The sequence below is a fragment of the Eublepharis macularius genome, chromosome 7 (assembly GCF_028583425.1).
Source record: "Eublepharis macularius isolate TG4126 chromosome 7, MPM_Emac_v1.0, whole genome shotgun sequence".
In the NCBI taxonomy this organism is placed as follows: domain Eukaryota; kingdom Metazoa; phylum Chordata; class Lepidosauria; order Squamata; family Eublepharidae; genus Eublepharis; species Eublepharis macularius.
The window spans coordinates 105,802,403-105,821,758 of record NC_072796.1 but is presented as its reverse complement, the minus strand read 5'-3'; the positions used below and the strand labels follow the sequence as shown (position 1 = coordinate 105,821,758).

The following is a 19,356-nucleotide window of genomic DNA, read 5'->3' as shown; positions in this document are numbered from 1 at the left end:
GTTCAGTGTCACCTACTTTTGGATCAGTTTATATAGTGGCCTTGTCCCATCTCTAAGAAATATATAGGGCATGTAATGTGAAAGCTGGATCACCAACACCAAATCAAAAGATGCTGCTACAAACACATGGGAAATTTTTCATTTGCTTTCCTATGCAGTGAATTTCTTTGATTAAAGTCAATCTAGCTTTATCTGAACTCTCCATAGAAAGTGCCCTTACTTCTCTATCAAGAATAATGAGCTCCAGCCCTTCTTATATACTTAGAGCTGGGGAAAACAGCAGAAGATGATCTTCACAGTCATCCTGCGCTTTAGTCGCTCAGAAACAGCATAACTGTGGCAATGATCCTTTGTCTTCTCCATAAGTTCTAAGATTGGTAAGAAGGCTGGAGTTTGTCCATGGCCGAATCCACACTCACTCACCATCCGCTTATCTTGCGCAGTCGTGGCAATCGGGTTCATTCTGCTATTATGCTGTGCATCATCACATTCACCCTTCCAGTGCATCTTCATGGCGCAATCATTTCTCCACACGCCACTGAGTAAAGTGTTACAGTGGGCGGTTCCATCCTCCGCCGTCAGAATTGACGGCACACGTCACTCCCCCCCCCTTTTTTTTAAAAAAAAGGTCAATTTTCCGGTATACCGATATTCTGACTTTTAAGAAATGGCAATGTACGCTCCCCTTCATCTTTGATTGGCTCATTTTTTGCTCGTCACAGACCACTTTCTAACAATTGGCTGGTTGGTATGGCGGGCAAATTTGAAATTAGATTGTCACATTAAAGGCATTGTCTGCTGCTCAGAGTGGTTTTCTGCTTTTAGTAGTTGACAACATGGATGCTCAGAGTGTGATATTTGTGATGATGGCTCAGATTGTGGTTGGCATGCTTCGCAGCACAGCCATGCGACACCACAAGAGGATGCATTCTGTCTTTCGCACATGGTAAAATCTCCCACCTGCGTCCTAAGCTTTCAGGAATATATTTGTTTTCTGTACCTGCTGTTTACTGGAGATGATCATTGTGGGAAATACAGGATTGCTCGGCTTGGCTCCTCGCTCTCTTAAAAATGGTGGGACACAGTAGGGAAACGGTCCCCGTGTGACATGCGCATGCTCCGGTGACTGTTTCTTTTCCTGTGCAAACCGCTGCTCACTACAGTTGGTTTACCAGTATACCGACCTTTCTGCACTGTGCAAAAAAAAAAAAAAAGTTGGGGAGAAAACGGATTTCTGCCACTATCATGTGGCTTGGAAGGAAGGCGCAATTGTGGCATGGTGATAGCGGGGAACACGTGGAATGGGAAAGCGTGTGAGTATCTGCATGAACAGCGCGCCGCTTGCGAAAAAGGCGCGGAAACAAAAAGGAAGTGTGGATTCGGCCATAGTTACACTATGCTTCAGGGCTGCTGTTAGTTCCTCAGAAGCCTAGTATGATGTAGATGAATAGCTCCTTCTTTTGAGCCAGTAGCTGGAGATATGGGAGGATAGGAGTTATGTCTGAACTTGCAGTGCTCTTTGAAGATGTTCTTTCTGCCTTTGAACTAAATACTCCATTACCCTCTTTCACCAGCCAAAAATTGGGTAGAGATCCCATGGCTACATATTTTGATTGACTACCCCCTTTAAAAATCCATAGACCTTGACAATGACTCACCTTTCCAACACTAGCAGTAGAAAAATAACCCTTCAGCTGGTTTTCCATGTTATTCTTAAGGTTCAGGTATTACTGGAATTGTATGGGATGAAATCAAAGGTGTCCGATCATGCCATCTTTAATGTAATAACTATTTTGGTGTCAACCCCTACACGCTAGAATACATTAAGATGCCCATTTTGGAAAGACTGATTTTTTTAAAAAAATTAAGAAGTGTGATGGGAATTGAAATTCGTTATTCTTGTAGTTAACATCTTATTTTTCAGTCATATTTAACCTATTTTGAAATACCTGCGGACACTCTTGAATTAATCATGAAGGAGTCATTTCACTGTAGCAAGAGTGTTGGATATCTGTATGGGTTATAAAGCAACACATACACATATGTGTACACACACATACACTTTTAAATGGGTACTGAAAAACATAGTCGTCGGTTACCAAATGATGCTTCTGTGCAGCCTTTATTCGTATCTGAAAGTTTGCATAAGAACATATCTAGGTCTGCAAGTGTAATCCAGTAAATCAAAGTACATTTTTTCATATGCCTTCCACTGAAATAAATGATTTTTAAGCACTTATTTGCATCTTTAATTCCTGATTTCAGGAGACTTTAAACATACTAAACATATTTCAGTATGCTTCTCTTTCATTTGAATTAAAAGCTTCATTATGTAACTATTAGGAGACTGAAGATTACAAATCTTCACTAATACAGATTCTGCTTGTTGCTGTAGGTGTGGTTACAAAAGTACGGCTATCTTCCACCAACTGACCCCAGAATGTCGGTGTTGCGCACTGCGGAGACAATGAAATCTGCAATAGCTGCTATGCAGCAGTTCTATGGCATTAACATGACAGGAAAAGTGGACAAGAACACAATTGAGTAAGTAAATGTTACTAAGCAATGTTTTGACTGTTTAGGAGTATAAAGAAGAAGAGCAGGCAACAACATGGAGCTGAGCTAGAAAAAAACTTATCTCAGGAATAAAATCTGTACTGAATACAAAGAAATCTTGAAAAGAGAGCTCATTTCATAAGAACAGAGAGAAGGAAGGTCCTGAAATAGATTTGCCAAGTTGAGGTTAAAATAATTTTGGTCTTGTATGCAGTATCAGAAGACAAAAAGGTAACTAGAGGTAGAAATATTTATTATGAGAAAAGTCCATCTGGCATTCAGAACAACAGATATTTAAGATACGTAAGATGGATTTGAAAGGCTATTAATTAGGATGATGGTGGAGTAGTATGCAAGCAATGTACTGTACACAAAATGATTGTAAAGGTGACCCCTGAGACAAATAACCAGGAATTATTTGGGTAGCTATGAGCAGGGCCAGAGCGCCCATTGAGGCCAGGTAGGCAGTTGCCTCAGGGTGCGGGGCACCAGAGGAGGTGCTGGGGGCGGGAGCACACACCACGGAGCTGCAGCCTCCCAGTCCTCCCACCCCGTGCTGCCACCGCCACCAGCACACCCCCCCAGCTGGGCACAGCAGCTGCGGGCAGGCATCTGCGGCGGTGCAGGGCAATGGAGTGGGAGAGCTGGGAGGCCACTTGCGCGCCATCCCAGCTGCCTGCCACAGCAATCGGGCCGGCTCATGCGCATGCCCGTGATGATGTCACATGTGACATCATCATGCAGGCTGATGTGTGTGTGCGTGCGCATGCCCGGCTGGCTGGCCGGCCAAGGGTGCTGGAAACCCTGGCACCTCTCCTGGCTATGAGCGTCACCTTTCCCCAAGTCTCTTGGCACACGTAGAGGGTGTGGAGGAGGTGTTGGATCTGTCATTCACTGTATGCCAGCATACGGAGATATTCAGAAACAAGTTATTGCTACTTCTGAGGATTTCCAAATTTCACTGCAAACTGAAACCAATTGGTTCCATTTTGGCCCTTCATGGGCCAAAATGGAAAATACAGTATATTTTTATCATCTATGGGTAGTAAGACTCTCCCTTCAGTATTCTGCAACAAACAGAGAACTTGTCAGGAAGGAGTCTTTCACTGGTTTGTTGGCATCCAGGCAGTTGCCCCGGGATTCACAAATATGGAACTTTTTGCCAAGCTATACAAATTGGATAATTCTTCAGCAGATATATAATTTGAGTGTTGGATATGCATTACCTTTCTGGTGTAGGACAGACTTTGCTAGATTTACCATCTGCAAGAACAGAAGATGTGATAAGGAACTGAAAATCAATATATTATCAAGGCCAGGAGGATTTATTTCATTTTTTTAAGCATTCTTTCAAAATTTTGTAAATTTTCATTGAATATTTGCAAACAGAATCCTTGCATTTTGCAAAGAAGCAAAAATGATTGCCTTTTTTTTAATGGTTAAGAACTTTGTAAGTTTCATATCTGTATTAAACATTAATTATATAAACATACGTTTTTGAGAAATAAACAGCATCATATCTGTTCTTAGGTTGGGAAATGAACAAATAATTGGAAAAATTACATCTTGTTTTGGTACTGGAAACCTTCCTAATCCTGTGCTAGGGTAGCAGTAGTGAGTGTGACTAGGGTAAAAAGTAGTGCAGAGTATAGCACAAATGCCATTTTCTGTTGTTATACAGATGCTGGGACGATATGAAACGCTCAGTCACCATTGACCTATGGCTCATGCAGACTTGCATTTTTTCCCACTCCTCTAATCTCTTCCTGTTTGCTTCTCAGTTTCTTTTCCATTCCTCTGTTGTCCACCACCACACTATCAATCAAATTTTGATGTCCATGTGTTCCTTGTGCATAGACTTTTGTATATTACAGAAGTTCACAGCATATTGATGACTCTTTACAAATGCTGTATTTACATAGAAGGAAGACTAGGGTTTTTTTCCAGGTGTGCCATCACGAAAAAGAAGTAGTCATCTTCCAGTCAAATACAAATCTGTACAGCAGTAAAAAATGGTAATCGCCCTTTCAAATAAATATCGTATTCAGCTAAATAACTATAACTGGGCAGAGGTTATGCTCATTTTTTCAGGAGGATTTAAGTATATGCGTGGGATCTCAGATTTGGGTCTAAGGCTGCCAAACTGTAAATGAATTCTTTGGAGGAAGTTCCATTTAGGTTATTAAACATAATGCTCCAAGCCACAGCAACTGAACTTAAGCTGTCATTAACATCCGTAGGGTTTGACCCATGGATGTTAATGACAACTTAAATCAACAAATAGTTACCAAACCTGTATTACCTATTTGTACAGGTTGCAAAATCCTTGTTACTGAGAAAAGGGCAAACTGTAGAGAGTTGGACCAGTGAATCTTCTGTTCTGCAGCCATTTGTACTTACTGTTTTCCAAACTGTTCATGCTTATGGGTCGGATCCCATGATTGATCAGCAGGAGGCACTGGCAGTTATGGAAATTCCTGGTGCACCATTTTCCTCCGCTGTCCTTTCCAACTGTGTGAACTTTTATTCCTAGGTTTAACATGGGATCTACACAGAGTACCATAATAGCCATGGAGTTTGGGAAGCTGCAATGGTGAGGAGGAAGACAGCCATTGCATTCTTTTCTACCTCCCCACTGCAGCCTCCCAGCTCACATGGTTATTACTGCACACAAGCCCCATGGCCACAAGAATAAACTTTTCAGGGGACAGAAAGATCTACTGGCGGGAGAGAGAGTAGCGTTGTCAGACCATACCTGGCAACCAGTGGGAGATTTGGGGGCAGGGACATGGAGGGACCATGATGTCATGTACACCACATAGGGTAGCTTTAGGAATTGCGGTAGAATTTAAACCACAGAGTTCCCCATGATTCTTAGAGCTATTCTGTGTCACTTCTGGGTTCTTCCCAAAAGCGATGTAGCAGAGCACATGATGCTGATGTTTTGTTTTATTTCCTTCGCCACCAGTTGGAGCAGCAGCAGGCAAAGATGGCTGCTAGCAAAAGGCCTGGCACCCCTAGGGGAAAGCTGAGAAGATCTGCAGTCACTGCATTATCGTTGCATGACCCTTGGACTAGATCCAGCCCTAAGTTTACCAAAAAGCCTCTCAAGTTTATTAAGAATTATTATACAGATTATTATTAAATAACAACCCCCCAAAACGTTACTGAATATACACTTGATATTGCAGCATTCATTTTCTCTTTTCTTTTCAATCATGTAACTAGCAAATGATCCCAATATGCATGTACATGTGTTCTGTCAATTCGCGACTGACTTACGGCAATCCCAGCAAGCAGGTTTCAAGGCAAGAGAGGCACAGAGGGGATTTTCCATTGCCTTCCTCTGCAGAGCAACGCCAGTCTTTCTTGGTGTTTCCCTTCCAAGAACTGGCCAGGGATGTCCCAACTGAGCTTCTTAGATCTGATGAGATTTGGTTATAGCATGCCACCTTCCCTCCCAATCCTAGTATGTTAGAATAAGATTTCAACGTGTCTGTAATGTGGAATTCCTTCTTCCTGGTATGAAACAGTAGCAAATGGCCACTAGTATTCCTATCAGTCAAAATGTCCTTTATGGTTAACTTGCAGTGGGTAGTTATCCTTTGGGCTTTGTTCTGAACTTCCACTAATGTGGCACTTAAAAGCTTCCATCAGTTGAAGCTGCAATCTCCCATCAAAAGCATATTCATGTTAGTTTAACAGAACACCTCGTTTCTAAATTCTGCCTTGTTTACTAAATCTTTAAATATGTTACTAAACCTAGACTTTGCAGAAAAGGGGTCAGCATTCTTAGACTAAGGTGATGCCTGATTATGTTTGTATTCACTGAATTCCTAAAGTTCAAGGATGTCTGACCCATTCACTTTCCCTTAGGGCTCCCATGAAGCCCTGCTTGACTTTATTGCTTTTCAGTGCAATAATGCATGAGTGAGTGGAATGAAATGATTTTTCCAATCCCGGATTGGCATCAGCAGTTTTGGTAGTATGTTTTCTGAACTGTTAAGTTCAGAAAACATCCCTCCCCTCCCCCCAAATTATATAAAAAGATTATTATTAATCTTAATTAAAGATTATTATTAAATTATTTAAAAATTATTACAAAGATCACATTTTGGAAATAGGGCATTAACTGTCCTTACTTCTCAAGTCTTTTTGGAGAGTTTTGGAGGAAGATATACAGCTATTTTCACTTAACCAATTTATTCTTCCTACATTTCCATTTTCCTTTTTTCTCTTTTCAGTTATGAGTAAGTTCTGGTAATATATTTACTCTCCAAATTCTTCTTATCCAAATCTTGTAAACAGACTAGTAGACAGTCTAATAATGTTCATTAATGTTTGTGTGTGGGTAAGCATCTGGATTCTGGAGTTCTACATCGCCTGATCTTGCTTCCAAAATGGAACTGATGGAATAGAACATGTTTTTGAGTTTTGTACAGAGTATAATGTTTGCACAAATTGCTGTAGCTTTCCATTCTTTTAGTGGGTTCATTCCCCACTTCAGCATTACTCATGCTAACTGGTTCATTGATAAACATTGCAACCTCAGGTCTGGCACAAAACTGAAAATGTCATTGCGCTGATCACTCTGGGTTCCACCTAAAACTCTATGGTTAAACCATAGCGTTTGGGGTGAATCCTAGAGCATCATACTGATATGATGATGTCACTGCAAGTTTTGTGGTGGATGAATGCTATCGAATCACCCCATCCCCACTTTCCCAGCTGTCTTATTGAGCCCAGGCTGGGAGGTCTCCTGTTATAACAGAACTGAGGAGTTTAACATGGTCCAGAGAAGGAACATATAAAATAATAAAGTAATGGAATCAGAGTAAATCTTTAATTCTTTGTTGTGCATTTCACTGATATTTTAATGTTTTAAAAATGTTAAATCGAAGCAGGAATTTTCTTCAGATTTGGTCACTCATGTTTGGGTGTAACTATATAGCTAATGTTAGCATTTTTATTGACTGATAATTTAGTTTTTGAATGTTTATCTCTTACAGCGCTCATTAAAACAAAAAAAAACAAGCCATAGACATTACAGAAGAAATTTGATGCCTGTATAGTATGTTCTCATCTTCACACTGAGGGATTTCCTGTACACAGAAAAGAGATTCCATGCTGCTTAGTAACAATTAGTAATAAACAATACTAATGACTTTCCTGGTTGCTTGGGTGAGTCTGACTCTAGGCTCATGAGCGGAAGAACGGCACTTAAGAATGTAAGAGCCTACTGGTTCAGACGAGTGGTTCAGATAGCCCAGTATCGTGTCTAGCACAGCAACCAGCCTGTTGCCCCGGCGGGCCAAACGTGCAGGGAGTAGAGGCCACGGACATTCCCTGCTGCTGCCTCTGCATACCAGTATGGGCTCCCTTCAGTCATCATGGCTAGTAGCCATTGGTGGCCCTCTCTTCTGTGAATCTGCCTTAAGCCCCTTTTAAGGCTATATATGTTCATGGCTGTCACTACCTCTCCCCTTGCTGTGAATTTCACAGGTCAATTACTTGTTGAGTAAAAAAATATTTCCTTTTGTCTGTTCTTCTGACCCTATTTTCCAGCCATTTTGTTGGGTGCTCCTGAGTTCTAGTATTATGGAAGAGGGAGAAATACTCCCTTTATTGACTTTATCCACTCTATGCATAATTTTATAAACCTATATCATCTCTCCCCTTAGCAGTCTTTTTTCCAGATTGGAAAGTCCCAGACTCTCCAGTCTTTCCTCATATGAAAGGTGCTCCAACCCCCTAATCATTTTTTGTTGTCCTCCTTTGTACTTTTTATACTTCTCCAATGTCCTTTCGAGTTACAGCAACCAGAACTGCACACAGCATTCCAAATGAGGCTGAACCATAGCTTTATACAAAGGTGTTACAGTATTAGCTGTTTTATTTTCAATCTCTTTCCTAATAAGTCCTAGCATGGAGTTTGCCTTTTTCACTGCTGCCATACACTGGGTTGACATTTTCATTCAACTCTCCATAACAACCCCAAGATCTCTTTCAACTTCAGTTTCAGCCAGTTCAGACCCCATCAACATATATTTAAAATTAGGATTTTTTATTCCTGTATGCATCACCTTACACTTATCCATGTTGAGTTTCATTTGCCCTGTGGTTGCCACTCAGCTACTTTAGAGGACTCCTTCTCTAGCTCTTCACACTCCACCTTCTGTAGCAGAACTGTGCCATTGAATGTTGCCAAGCTGGAATTTTTTGTGCCACCGGGACTCCCATGTTCACTGCAGTGGAAGAGAAGACTCCATTAATTCAAAGGAACTGAGTGCAAAACTGCTTGCTTTTACTGAAGCGCATGGAGAAGCTCTTATCTGTAAGGTTGGTGTACTGTAATTGTTTTAATGATACACCATCCACTTGAAGTTCCTCTAAATATGCAAGAGCATTCATATGTCATAAAATTAGTAAAGAGTTTCTCGGGCCAGTTATTTTATGTATAACTGAACTGTTTGCTTTTAGCCTACCTTTCCCTCCTGAAAGAGATCCCCAAAGTGAATTACAATATATCTAAGAACTGTATAAATAAATGATAATATGAAAAAGACAGCCAGCAAGAGTGCAGCATCACATTTCCACAAATCCACCCACACCTATAAAAGCATTATAAGACTCCCAACAGGTTATTAGTTTAATGAAAACACTGGGGTTTTTATTTAAGAAATTGCACACCAAAAGCCCTTTTAAAGACAAACATCTACAGTAGTCTACAGAATATCAATAACAATGGGGCCAGATAGATTCCTTTGGGAGGGCATTCCAGAGTTAACCACCTTGCTCTCAAGAAGTCATTCCCTCTTTTGACTAACCACTGCATTTCAAACCAGGCACCCAGAAGGCAGCCTCCATAATGACCAGAGTGAAGGCATGTGCAGGTTTGTTTTGGAGAAAGTGATCCTGGAGATAACTGGCCCCAGGTCATTTATTGTGGTTAAAAGTCATAACCAGTTATTTGAACTAACTAACAATCATTATAGAGCCACACAACATCCCCTGCACTTTCCCCTGTCACCAATCATCCAGCTGTATCTTGGACAGGTTGGAACACTTTTTAAAGGCGCACCCACACTCATATGTCAATAAAGCATTAAGTCGAGCTGCACTTGAAGACTGTCTGGAAGCAGCAGTTATTACAGAGTGCTGCAACTAGAGTATTGGCTGGAGTGAGTCATAGGGACCATACATTCCAGTCTTGGTCCGTTTATGCTGGCTCCCAATTTGCTTCTGGGTCCAATTCAGGGTAGTGGCATTGATATTTAAAGCTCTATATTGATTCAGGCCAGAATACCTTAGAGAGTGCCTTCTCCCTTATGAACCTACCCATTCACTCTTGTCATCTTCAGAGGCCCTGCTTTGGGTACCCCCACCGTCTAAGGCTAGGTGGGTGGCAGGTTTTGTAGGGAGAAGACATGGATAAATGGTCCTCCTTATTGCATGGAATTTTGATGTGTGCCTGCCCCCTGTAGGGTAGGAGGGTACACTGCACCAGAAGACTGGCACCACAGAGTAAATATTGAACTGGAGTTGGTACTTTTGAGGGCTGTTCTTGCTAGCTGAACCTTTGTGCATACCACTGAGGTGTCTGACTGCATATACCTAGAATTACTATTCTGCTTACTGTGTACTCTATTTAAATCAAGGGAAAAGTTCATTCTTGTTAATGAAAAATTGAATAGATCGGGGTGGTGGTGGTGGGGAGACGAACAACAGTGGCACCTGTACAGAAACAAGATCTTATTTTAGTAACCTGGCATTTTTCTGTGCTAATCTTAATCTTTGTCTCTTTACCTTTTTTATATGCCAATTTCTTCAACCTTTTAAAAATGGCTTTTGCAAAGCTTCCTTTTTGTTTCTTATGCAAGAATACTAAATCTGATATACAATGGTACCTTTTCAATGAGTTTTATCAGAATGTATAAGGAAGATTACTTCAAATTAAGATTCAGTCCTAAACAGTTCTACCTCTATATGTGCAAACAGCACCAATACCATATCCTAGTTTGTGGTATTTGAATAGTATAGCATTTGCTATGTCCTAAATTGGGGTTTGTTTGTTCTTGCTAGTGTGTGTGTGTGTGTGTGTGTGTGTGTGTGTGTGTGTGTGTGTGTGTGTGTGTGTGTGTGTGTGAGAGAGAGAGAGAGAGAGAGAGAGAGAGAGACATTAACGGTGCAATCCTAAGAAGAGTTACACCAGTCTAAGCCTATTGATTTCAATGGGCTTAGACCGGTATAACTCTGCTTAGGATGGCTCTGTAAAGAAACCTGTTCTTCACTGGTTAGGGTTAATGAACATAAAGGCATTAGTATTGTGCAGACCATGGTTTTGGATGGGCAAGGCAGGAGATCAAATGATCAAATCCAACCATCTTTTCTACAGGTGGAAAAAAGAGACAGGGCTCCCCTTTGACTACCAAAATGACTATGCTGAGGATCACTGAGCCTGTATGGACAAAAAACCGTGTAACGGGATGGAGTAAGGAGGGGAGTTAGGGGAATGTGTCTGGTGTTTTGCATAGAGAATTAGGCAGTTCCACACAGGTTGACAGGAAGTTTCTGTCTAAGAAACTGAGTGAATCTTGCTTGTTGTTGGATGCCTCATATGTGATGAACATTGCATGTATTGTATGTTTGATTCACAGTTTCCTGCATGAAACTGTTTGCTGTATAGGAAATTTTGTCTTTAGTGAAGCATTCTTGATTGAGTTGAGCATTATTATCCAGTATTGACTCCCTATTAAAAAGGAATAGGTAACCTGGGAAATAACAACATTTATATTAACTTCATAAATCAAGTACTCTATACAAGCATGCATAAGAAGTTTGTGCAAATGCAGAAATGTTAAAAAGAAGCAAGACAAGAATAGGTATTAAATCATAACGAAACACTGAGAAAAACATATATTAAGAATGGTTAAGTGGAAATTTGGTACCATGAATGAATTTGTATTCTAAGAGGAGAACTGCAGTATCAGGATTAACAATAGTAATGTGCGCAAAAGTTTCAAGTTTTAATAGTCAATGGATTTCTTTGCAACAGCTTTGACATACATCATGCTGGGACTCTGAGTCATATCTATTGTTTAAAACTAAGGCTAGTGAAGTGTGTTGTGCAATTATTCGATAATACTTCGACCACCGCAATCTAAAAGCAAGCAAATGTATAGGACGGTTAGGAGACTGTCATTTTTATTCTCAAGGATAATTTCTGTTGGTTTAAAAAGTTCTTTCGATTATAAATACATCTGGTGAGATGAAAGGATATTGAATGAAACGTGAATATTGATTGGCTACCTGTGGATTTATCTTCTATGCTAAATCCTTCTCTTGAGCACAAAGCACTTTACAACATGAACAATATTCTTTACAAAAATATCAAAAGCTCAATGAAGCTGGGAAGCTCTTCTCAACTAAGGCTTTGAAGCTAGGGGCCAAAAAGGGGATATTTGGATCATTACAGCCTTTGTCTGTTTCCGTATTATCTAAGGCAGCAAATGTTGTTGTTAAACACAGATTGTCACTGATTTAGTTCATAGGACTTGTCCAGATAGCTGTTTTCTATTATTTGGATTTTGTTCTACAGCATACAATTGAGAAGATGGGAACTAGAATGAGAATGAGAATGAGAACCAGTGTGGGGTACAGTGATTGTGTGTTGGATGAGGATCTGGCAGGCCCAGGTGCAAATCCTCACTCTGCCATAAAGCTTTCTAAGTCACTTTAGCCTATCAGTCTCTCTTATAGGATCATAAAATCATAAAGCTAGAAAGGACACCGAGGGTCATGTAGTTCAACCCCCTGCACAGTGCAAGAAAACCTATAATGCAGCTTAACTTACCTCACAGAATTGTTGTGAGAATAAAATGGAGGAGAGGCAGATGATGGGCTACAGGATCATGAGCCTTCCCCCTGCTTCCTTGAGTCAGTTATAGTGGGCATGTCTTTAGCAGCTGTTGAGAATAACCAGAGTTCATTTAACCATCATTGGCACCTGGGATGCCAGCCCCCCACTGGAGGTGGAGAATCCCCCATCCTCAATTGCCCACCCTCACCTGGCCAGTTGGGGCATGGGGAGGCATGGGGAGATTGGCTGGAGCACACAGCGAAACAGCATGCTCCCAATGGTATCACTTCTCGTTTAAGCCAGAAGAGATGGAGTCTCAGAGGGACTGATTCTTTTAAGAATCCACCCCAAACATAGTGAAAGCATAATGTGCTGGGCTGATTCCAAAAGAATTGGCCTCTCTGATACCCTGTTGCTTCCAGTTTAAACTGGAATATCATTTGGGAGTGTGCAGAGCATACACACACGTGAAAGAAGAGAAACAGAGCCTACCCCCTCAAGGAGCACCCCCCCCCCCCAGTTTCAAGGTACAGGGACCTGGCAACCCAAGTTGGCAGCTTGCTTCAAATCCCAGTTCCAGTACCTTAGTTAGCCTTCATCATAATTACAGTTGTTGCCAGTGCCCTAATATGTAACTGCAGTTAAGGCAGGAAGAGAGACACTGGAGACGGGATAAGGTGGAAGAGGTAGCTGCAGTCTATGTCTTTCTACCATCCTCTTGACCGTGCTTGGAAAAAAACCCTCTTTGCTTTGTCTGCACTATGTATTAAAACTGGCTGGGTGAATTCCAGTTCTAATAACTGAAGGTCATTACTTTTAATAAAGCCCCCAGAATTGGAACTGAAATCATATGGTGCTCCAATGACAGATTTTCTATGTGTACTTGTGTGATGTTTGTGCATAGAATATTTCTAACACAATATAATAGTTCTGTTTTTGTTTTATCCCTTGCCTCTTTCGTTTGATGTAGTGATATCACCTTGAGGTGAGAGCATCTGTCTTTTTGTTGTTTGCTTATTGCAATATGTTTGAGTGCTTGTCCTTGGTGCATTGCCTTGTGCGGTTTAAATGCATGGAAATTGCATGTGAACCTAATGTTTGCTCAGGCAAAAATATCAACTCCCAGCAGATCATGAAGATATATGTTCTTTATGTAATTTTAAAGACAAAATGTACTGGCTGCATAGCAGAGAAATAGCTGTACAAGTGGATGGGAAAAACGTAATATTTGACAGAGTCTGCAAAAAGATACCAAATGCTATATCACCTGATTTGTATGTTTTTTCATCATCACAAACTCCTGGCTTCAGTGGAAATAGATCTATACTTAACATTTTTGAAAAAAATTATTCTGTAATAAAAGTTCATACACATTTCAACATTTAAAATTATATTCAGCTAGAATCAGACATCTAGTATCTCTGTGTGTGTGTGTGTGTAGTCTGAAAAAGGTCCATTAAAATCAGGTTATTAATCATATTCAGAGCTTTAGGTGCTGCAAGGATGTCTGCCAGGTTTTGACAGTTGCGCTTATACAGCACTGTGAAGATAAAATTAAGCTAGGTGTTTTAAATGATCAGGCCTTACCATGCTGCAGTTAGAGCTGGAACTAGACATGGTTGCTCAGTTGACTAACACTGCAGTCATAACCAGAGTTACAACTTTTAAAGCCCATTAACCACTTTACTTTTCAAAACTGCTTACAGCACCAATCTCCCCTTCTCCTTTTTATCCTCATAACAACCCTGTGAGGTAGGTTAAGCTGACACGGCTGGCCCAAAATCAGCCAGCGAGCTTCCATGACAGAATGGGGATTCAAACCTCTGAGATCCCAGTCTGACATTCTAGCCAGTGTGTCATGCTGGAAGGGTGTAACTCTGTTTGGGATTACACTGTGCCTTAAGGCTCTGACTTCTTTTACATACCCTAATTGTTCATATATAGCACATAAAAAAATGTTAGTATAATTCAGTTCTTCCCATGGCAGCTGTTATTTTGATGCAAGTTGAAGCTTCTAATTCAGGAGATGAAGAGCCTCAGCTCCATTGCATGTTGTCATGCGATGGGGGGCAGATTGCTGAAACTCTACTTACCCTACGATTTAAATAGCCACTTTATCATTTAACTGCTCCAGCATTATTGGTGAGACTTGATTCTGGAAATGGGAAGTCACAAAGAAGTTGTTTTAGACTATTAGTTCCTTCTATCCCAGTTCTATCTGGGTCAGTGCTTCTAGAGGGTCACAGGCGGAAGACTTCCCCAGCTCTTCTATCAGAGATCCTGTTTTAAATTGGAGCTGTCAGAACTGAACCTTTGACCTTGTGCCCTCAAAGCATGCATCCTGCCATGGAGCTAAGGTCTCTTCCTGCACCAGGCTGTGCAATTCCTTAGAAGTGAATTGCACGTTTGTGTGAATGAAGGACTTCTGGTTGGTTGATTTTGAAAGTAGCCAATTTACTTTGTAATTTACAAGAAGACTGTTGTATTTTTTGTACACTGTTCAAGCATATGGGATATTACACATACAAGAAGATAAAAGCATATTATTGTGAGAAGTGTTGGGAAGCCATTTCCACGGCTCATTTAACCTACTCTGTACCATTTCCCTTTGGCAGAAGAGTAACAGTTAGAATGCACACCTAATGTCTTCTGCATATGATTGAACCCTTGCATGGTTATTACTGTAAATCTGCTAACTATTGTTTGTTAAAGAAAAGATTTGTTTACTTTAGCACATGAATGGCTTCTTTAGAACACTTGTTTTAAATTGGAATCCTGCTCTTATCTCAGGAAACATACATTGGTTTCTTTTATGGCAGCCCTCAAAGCCTTTTCTTCCATCTCTTTTCACTAGTATTGAAAGGTTCTGGTGAACAAGAGAAAAGACCGTTGCTTCTGTATTTTGGGTACCGATTCAGAACTCCTAGTATTAAGTTGATGGTGTGATGGCCATATGGGCTCACTCAGGTATGCGGAAGAACCCATCAACACTTAAGGGCCTGGAAATGTAAGGCAACATTAGGACATTTTATATTATTTTCTGAAAATAATTAGTTTAGCAGCAAAAGGGGGTTTGTGTTTGTAAGCCAGTGAAACACCTTCTTACTAGTTATAGGCATCATGAATACTGTGATCCCTCCCCAATAGCATAGGGATGAATACTGTGATCATGAATACTGTGATCCCATAGGGATGAATACTGTGATCCCTCCCCAATAGCATAGGGATGAAATAAGGTATTGTTAGCTGCTTGTCACTTAAAAGAACTGGAAGGACATCTTTTTACCTAGTCCTAGTATGGGCTAAGGTTGCCATTGCCAACTCTGGGTTTGGAAAATCCTAGAGATTTAAGGTTAGAGCCTGGGTAGGGTGGGGTTTGGGGATGGGAGGAACTTCAGTGGAGTATAATGCTGTAGATTCCACCCTCCAAAACTGCCATTTTCTCCAGGGGAACAGGTCTCTGTGGCCTGGAGATCAGTTGGAATTCCGGGAAATATTCAGCTACCACCTGGAGGTTGGCAAGCCTAATATGGATGATCTACATTATTCAGAATGCTTTATCCCACAAATTGGAAATAAATCATAGAATCATAAGGTTGGAAGATACCTCCAGAGTCATCTAGTCCACCCCCCGCATAATGCAGGAAATTCACATCTACCCCCCCAACTGCCCCAGTGACCCCTGCTCCATGCCCAGAAGATGGCAAAACACCTCCAGGATCCTTAGCCAAACTGGCCTGTGGAAAATTGCTATTTGACCCCAAGGTGGCGATCAGCATTACCCTGGGCATGTAAGAAGGGCCACGAGAACTAAGCACTGATGTAACACATTCTTCCCTCCTCCTCATGATCTGCCCAGGTTCACAGAATCAGCATTGCTGTCAGATGTCCATCTAGCCTCTGCTTAAAAACCTCCAAAGAAGGAAAGCCCACCATCTCCCGAGGAAGCCTGTTCCACTGAGGGACTGCTCTGTCAGGAAGTTCTTCCTGATGTTTAGCTGAAAACTCTTTTGATTTAATTTCAAGCCATTGGTTCTGGTCCGACCTTCTGAGGCAGCGGAAAACAACTCCGCGCCATCCTCCATATGACAGCCCTTCAAGTACTTGAAGATGGTTCTCATATGACCTCTCAGTCATCTCCTCTCCAGGCTAAATCTTCCAAGCTCCTTCAACCTTTCCTCATAGGACTTGGTCTCCAGACCCCTCACCATCTTCGTTGCCTTCCTCTGGACACATTCAAGCCTAAATTGTGATGCCCCAAACTGAACACAATACTGTAGGTGAGCTCTAACCACCAAGTTTCAGTAATGCCTATTATGTCACAGTCCCCTTCCTGTATTAGGACTTCAAGTTCCTCCTGCTTGTTTCCCATACTATGTGCATTAGTGTAGAGACATCAGAACCCATGAGTTGTATGTCCTGAGGTTTTTGTTTCTGTGCTTACCTGCAAGTTAATGTTTCCTAACGTATGTTCCACTCCCTGCAGGTCTTCAGTGTTCCCTTCTCCAGGTATAGGCTTTGATTTTTTTTCTCTCTCCCCCATAGGATTTAGTTTAAAGTCCTCCTTATCAGGTTTGCAAGGCTCTTACCAAATGCATTTTTCCTACCCTTGAGAGGTGCAAACCATTTCTCGATAGAAGAGCTTCATCTCAAAAGTGTAAACCATGGTCCAAAAAACCAAACCACTCCTGATGATACCATCTATGTAGCCAGTCGTTTATTTTCAGCATTCTTCTTTCCCTTCCTAACCCACAACTTATGACAGGAAGAACTGATGAAAACACAACCTGTGCTCCCAGGTCCTTAACTTTTTTACCCAGAGCCACATAGTCACTTTTAATGTGTTCTGGACTGTATCGGGCAATATCATTTGTTCCCACATATATCAGAAAGAAGGGATAATAATCTGTTGGGTTTGATAAGTCTTCCTACCCTTTCTGCCACATCCTGGATGTGTGCCCCTGGTGGAAAGCATACCTCTCAAGATGACAAGTCTTGTTGACACACTTTACCCTCTACCCCTCTCAGTAGGGAGTCCCCAATTACCAGCACTTGCCTAATCCTATATTGAGGAATGGAAGTTCAAGTCTTCTTATCCACAGGGCCCTGATAAATTTCTTTCAAGGTTCAAGGAGTCTGGGAGCATATCAGAGGCTCAGAATGTCTCCTGATTATCCTGCTCCTACGGGTTACTTTCTTCCATGTGCACTCTTGTATTGAGTGCTCTTCCAAATCCTGAAATACGTTTCCCTCGTCCTCATGTTACCCTCTGAAAAATGCTTCAAGCATTCTGTCCATTTACTCTTCACCTTCCCTTATTAAATTGAGTGTGTACAAGTGTGCTTCAGGTCCCTGTATCTTGTCCTCCAGTAGAATTATCAACTTACACTTGCTGTTACTGTTACCCTCAGGTAAGACTACAAACATTCCACAACCTGCATGTGTCACTGCCTCAGCTCTCTCACTAGCCATGCTACTGCAGTCCATTTCAGAGGTAGTTCAGGTTTTATGGTACTTCCCTGATAATTCCCCTGCCAAACTGCCTCAGAAGACAACTTGTGAAAGTTTGGCAGAATGGGGGGGAGCCTAAAACCTATAAGATATAAGAGATACACGATACTCATGGGCAAGTGTTGGATCCTGAAATGATCCCTGGGAATTTTAGTTTAAAAACCATCTACTCAATGTGATTCTGAGCTGGGGAGGGACGAAGGAGTCTCTCTCTCTCTCTCTCTCTCTCTCTCTCTCTCTCTCTCTCTCTCTCTCTCTCTCTCTCTCTCTCTCTCTCTCTCTCTCTCTCTCTCAAAAATCCTCTGAGAACTTGGGATGGGGATGGGGTGGAGGACAACATACCAAGATACAGGAAAAAAACGAGGAGAGAAATCTGCCCCTCCCATTCTTCTTCTCCTGGCAGGAACTCACAGCTTGGATATCTCCCACCCCACCCCGTCTCTGAGCTGAAGCAAAACCAACTGATTGGGTTTTTGAAAGAGAATCACTCTCTCTTTGAGAGAATCTCTTTGAAAGACAATCTCTTCTATTGAGCGGCAGTTCTTTGCAAGAAAATCCACTTCACTCGGCCGGTGTTAGACTACCATTCCCAGCAGAGATTGTGGGAGCAATCAGGTGCTCTTCACATGAAGTTTGTCTCGTGTGTTCGTACCCTCAGCTTCCAACAGGGCCCACAGGCCAGACCCACCAGCTAAGAGCCAAAGGGAAGAGCAAGGAGGAGCCTAATTTCATTCAAAGCTCATCCGGCAGAGGGTGGAGCCAGCAGTCAGCCCCAGGCAAAACAGACTCTCTCCAATTAGCAACAATCACCCTCCTCAATTAGTTCCAATCCAGGCAAAAGAGAAAAACAGAAAAAACACTCCGACTGGCACAACTTGGCAGCAGGCTATATGCACTCACCCCCCACCCCAAACACTGTCTTCCCACTCAGTAACCTCAGTTAATTCCCCCCAGTTAAAGAAGGCAATAGAAAAAGACTCGCCACTCCAGCAGCTTTGTTTATCAAATCAATAGTTTCTTCAGAAAAAGGATTTTTTTTAAAAAAAAGTGTTTGGCCCCTTTCTAGGCGCATGCTTCCCTAAGAATTTAGAGGTGGATCAAGGGAGTGAAGCCTGCCATAAACTGATCTCAAGATCACCTGTAATAGCGACTTTCAGAGAATAAATTTGCCAGACATGTGAGGAGAACACATTCAGTTTCACAGACTCTTTTCTTAGCTCTCTAGAACTAACCCTCTCCAACTATTTATTCTACTTGCAATCAGTGCGGAGATTACCCTCCCCCCGCCCCGCAAAATATATTCATCTATGCATATGTGTCCCTACCCCCACCCCTCATGGCATGGTGCCCCTTTACCACCATGCAGTCTAATGCTGCAGGTGTGCATATTTGATCTAGTAAATAGAGATGGTCAAATGATTCCCCTTCCC

At 41.6% G+C, this 19,356-nt stretch overlaps 1 protein-coding gene across 1 annotated transcript in view; it reads left to right on the top strand.

Moving 5' to 3' along the window:
- MMP16 (matrix metallopeptidase 16) overlaps window positions 1–19,356 on the top strand; it is a 218,859-nt gene that overhangs the window by 87,271 nt on the left and 112,232 nt on the right. The window contains exon 2 of the mRNA XM_054984945.1: window positions 2,396–2,544. Coding sequence (XP_054840920.1) covers window positions 2,396–2,544 — 149 coding nt within the window. The remainder of the gene's footprint in view (window positions 1–2,395; window positions 2,545–19,356) is intronic.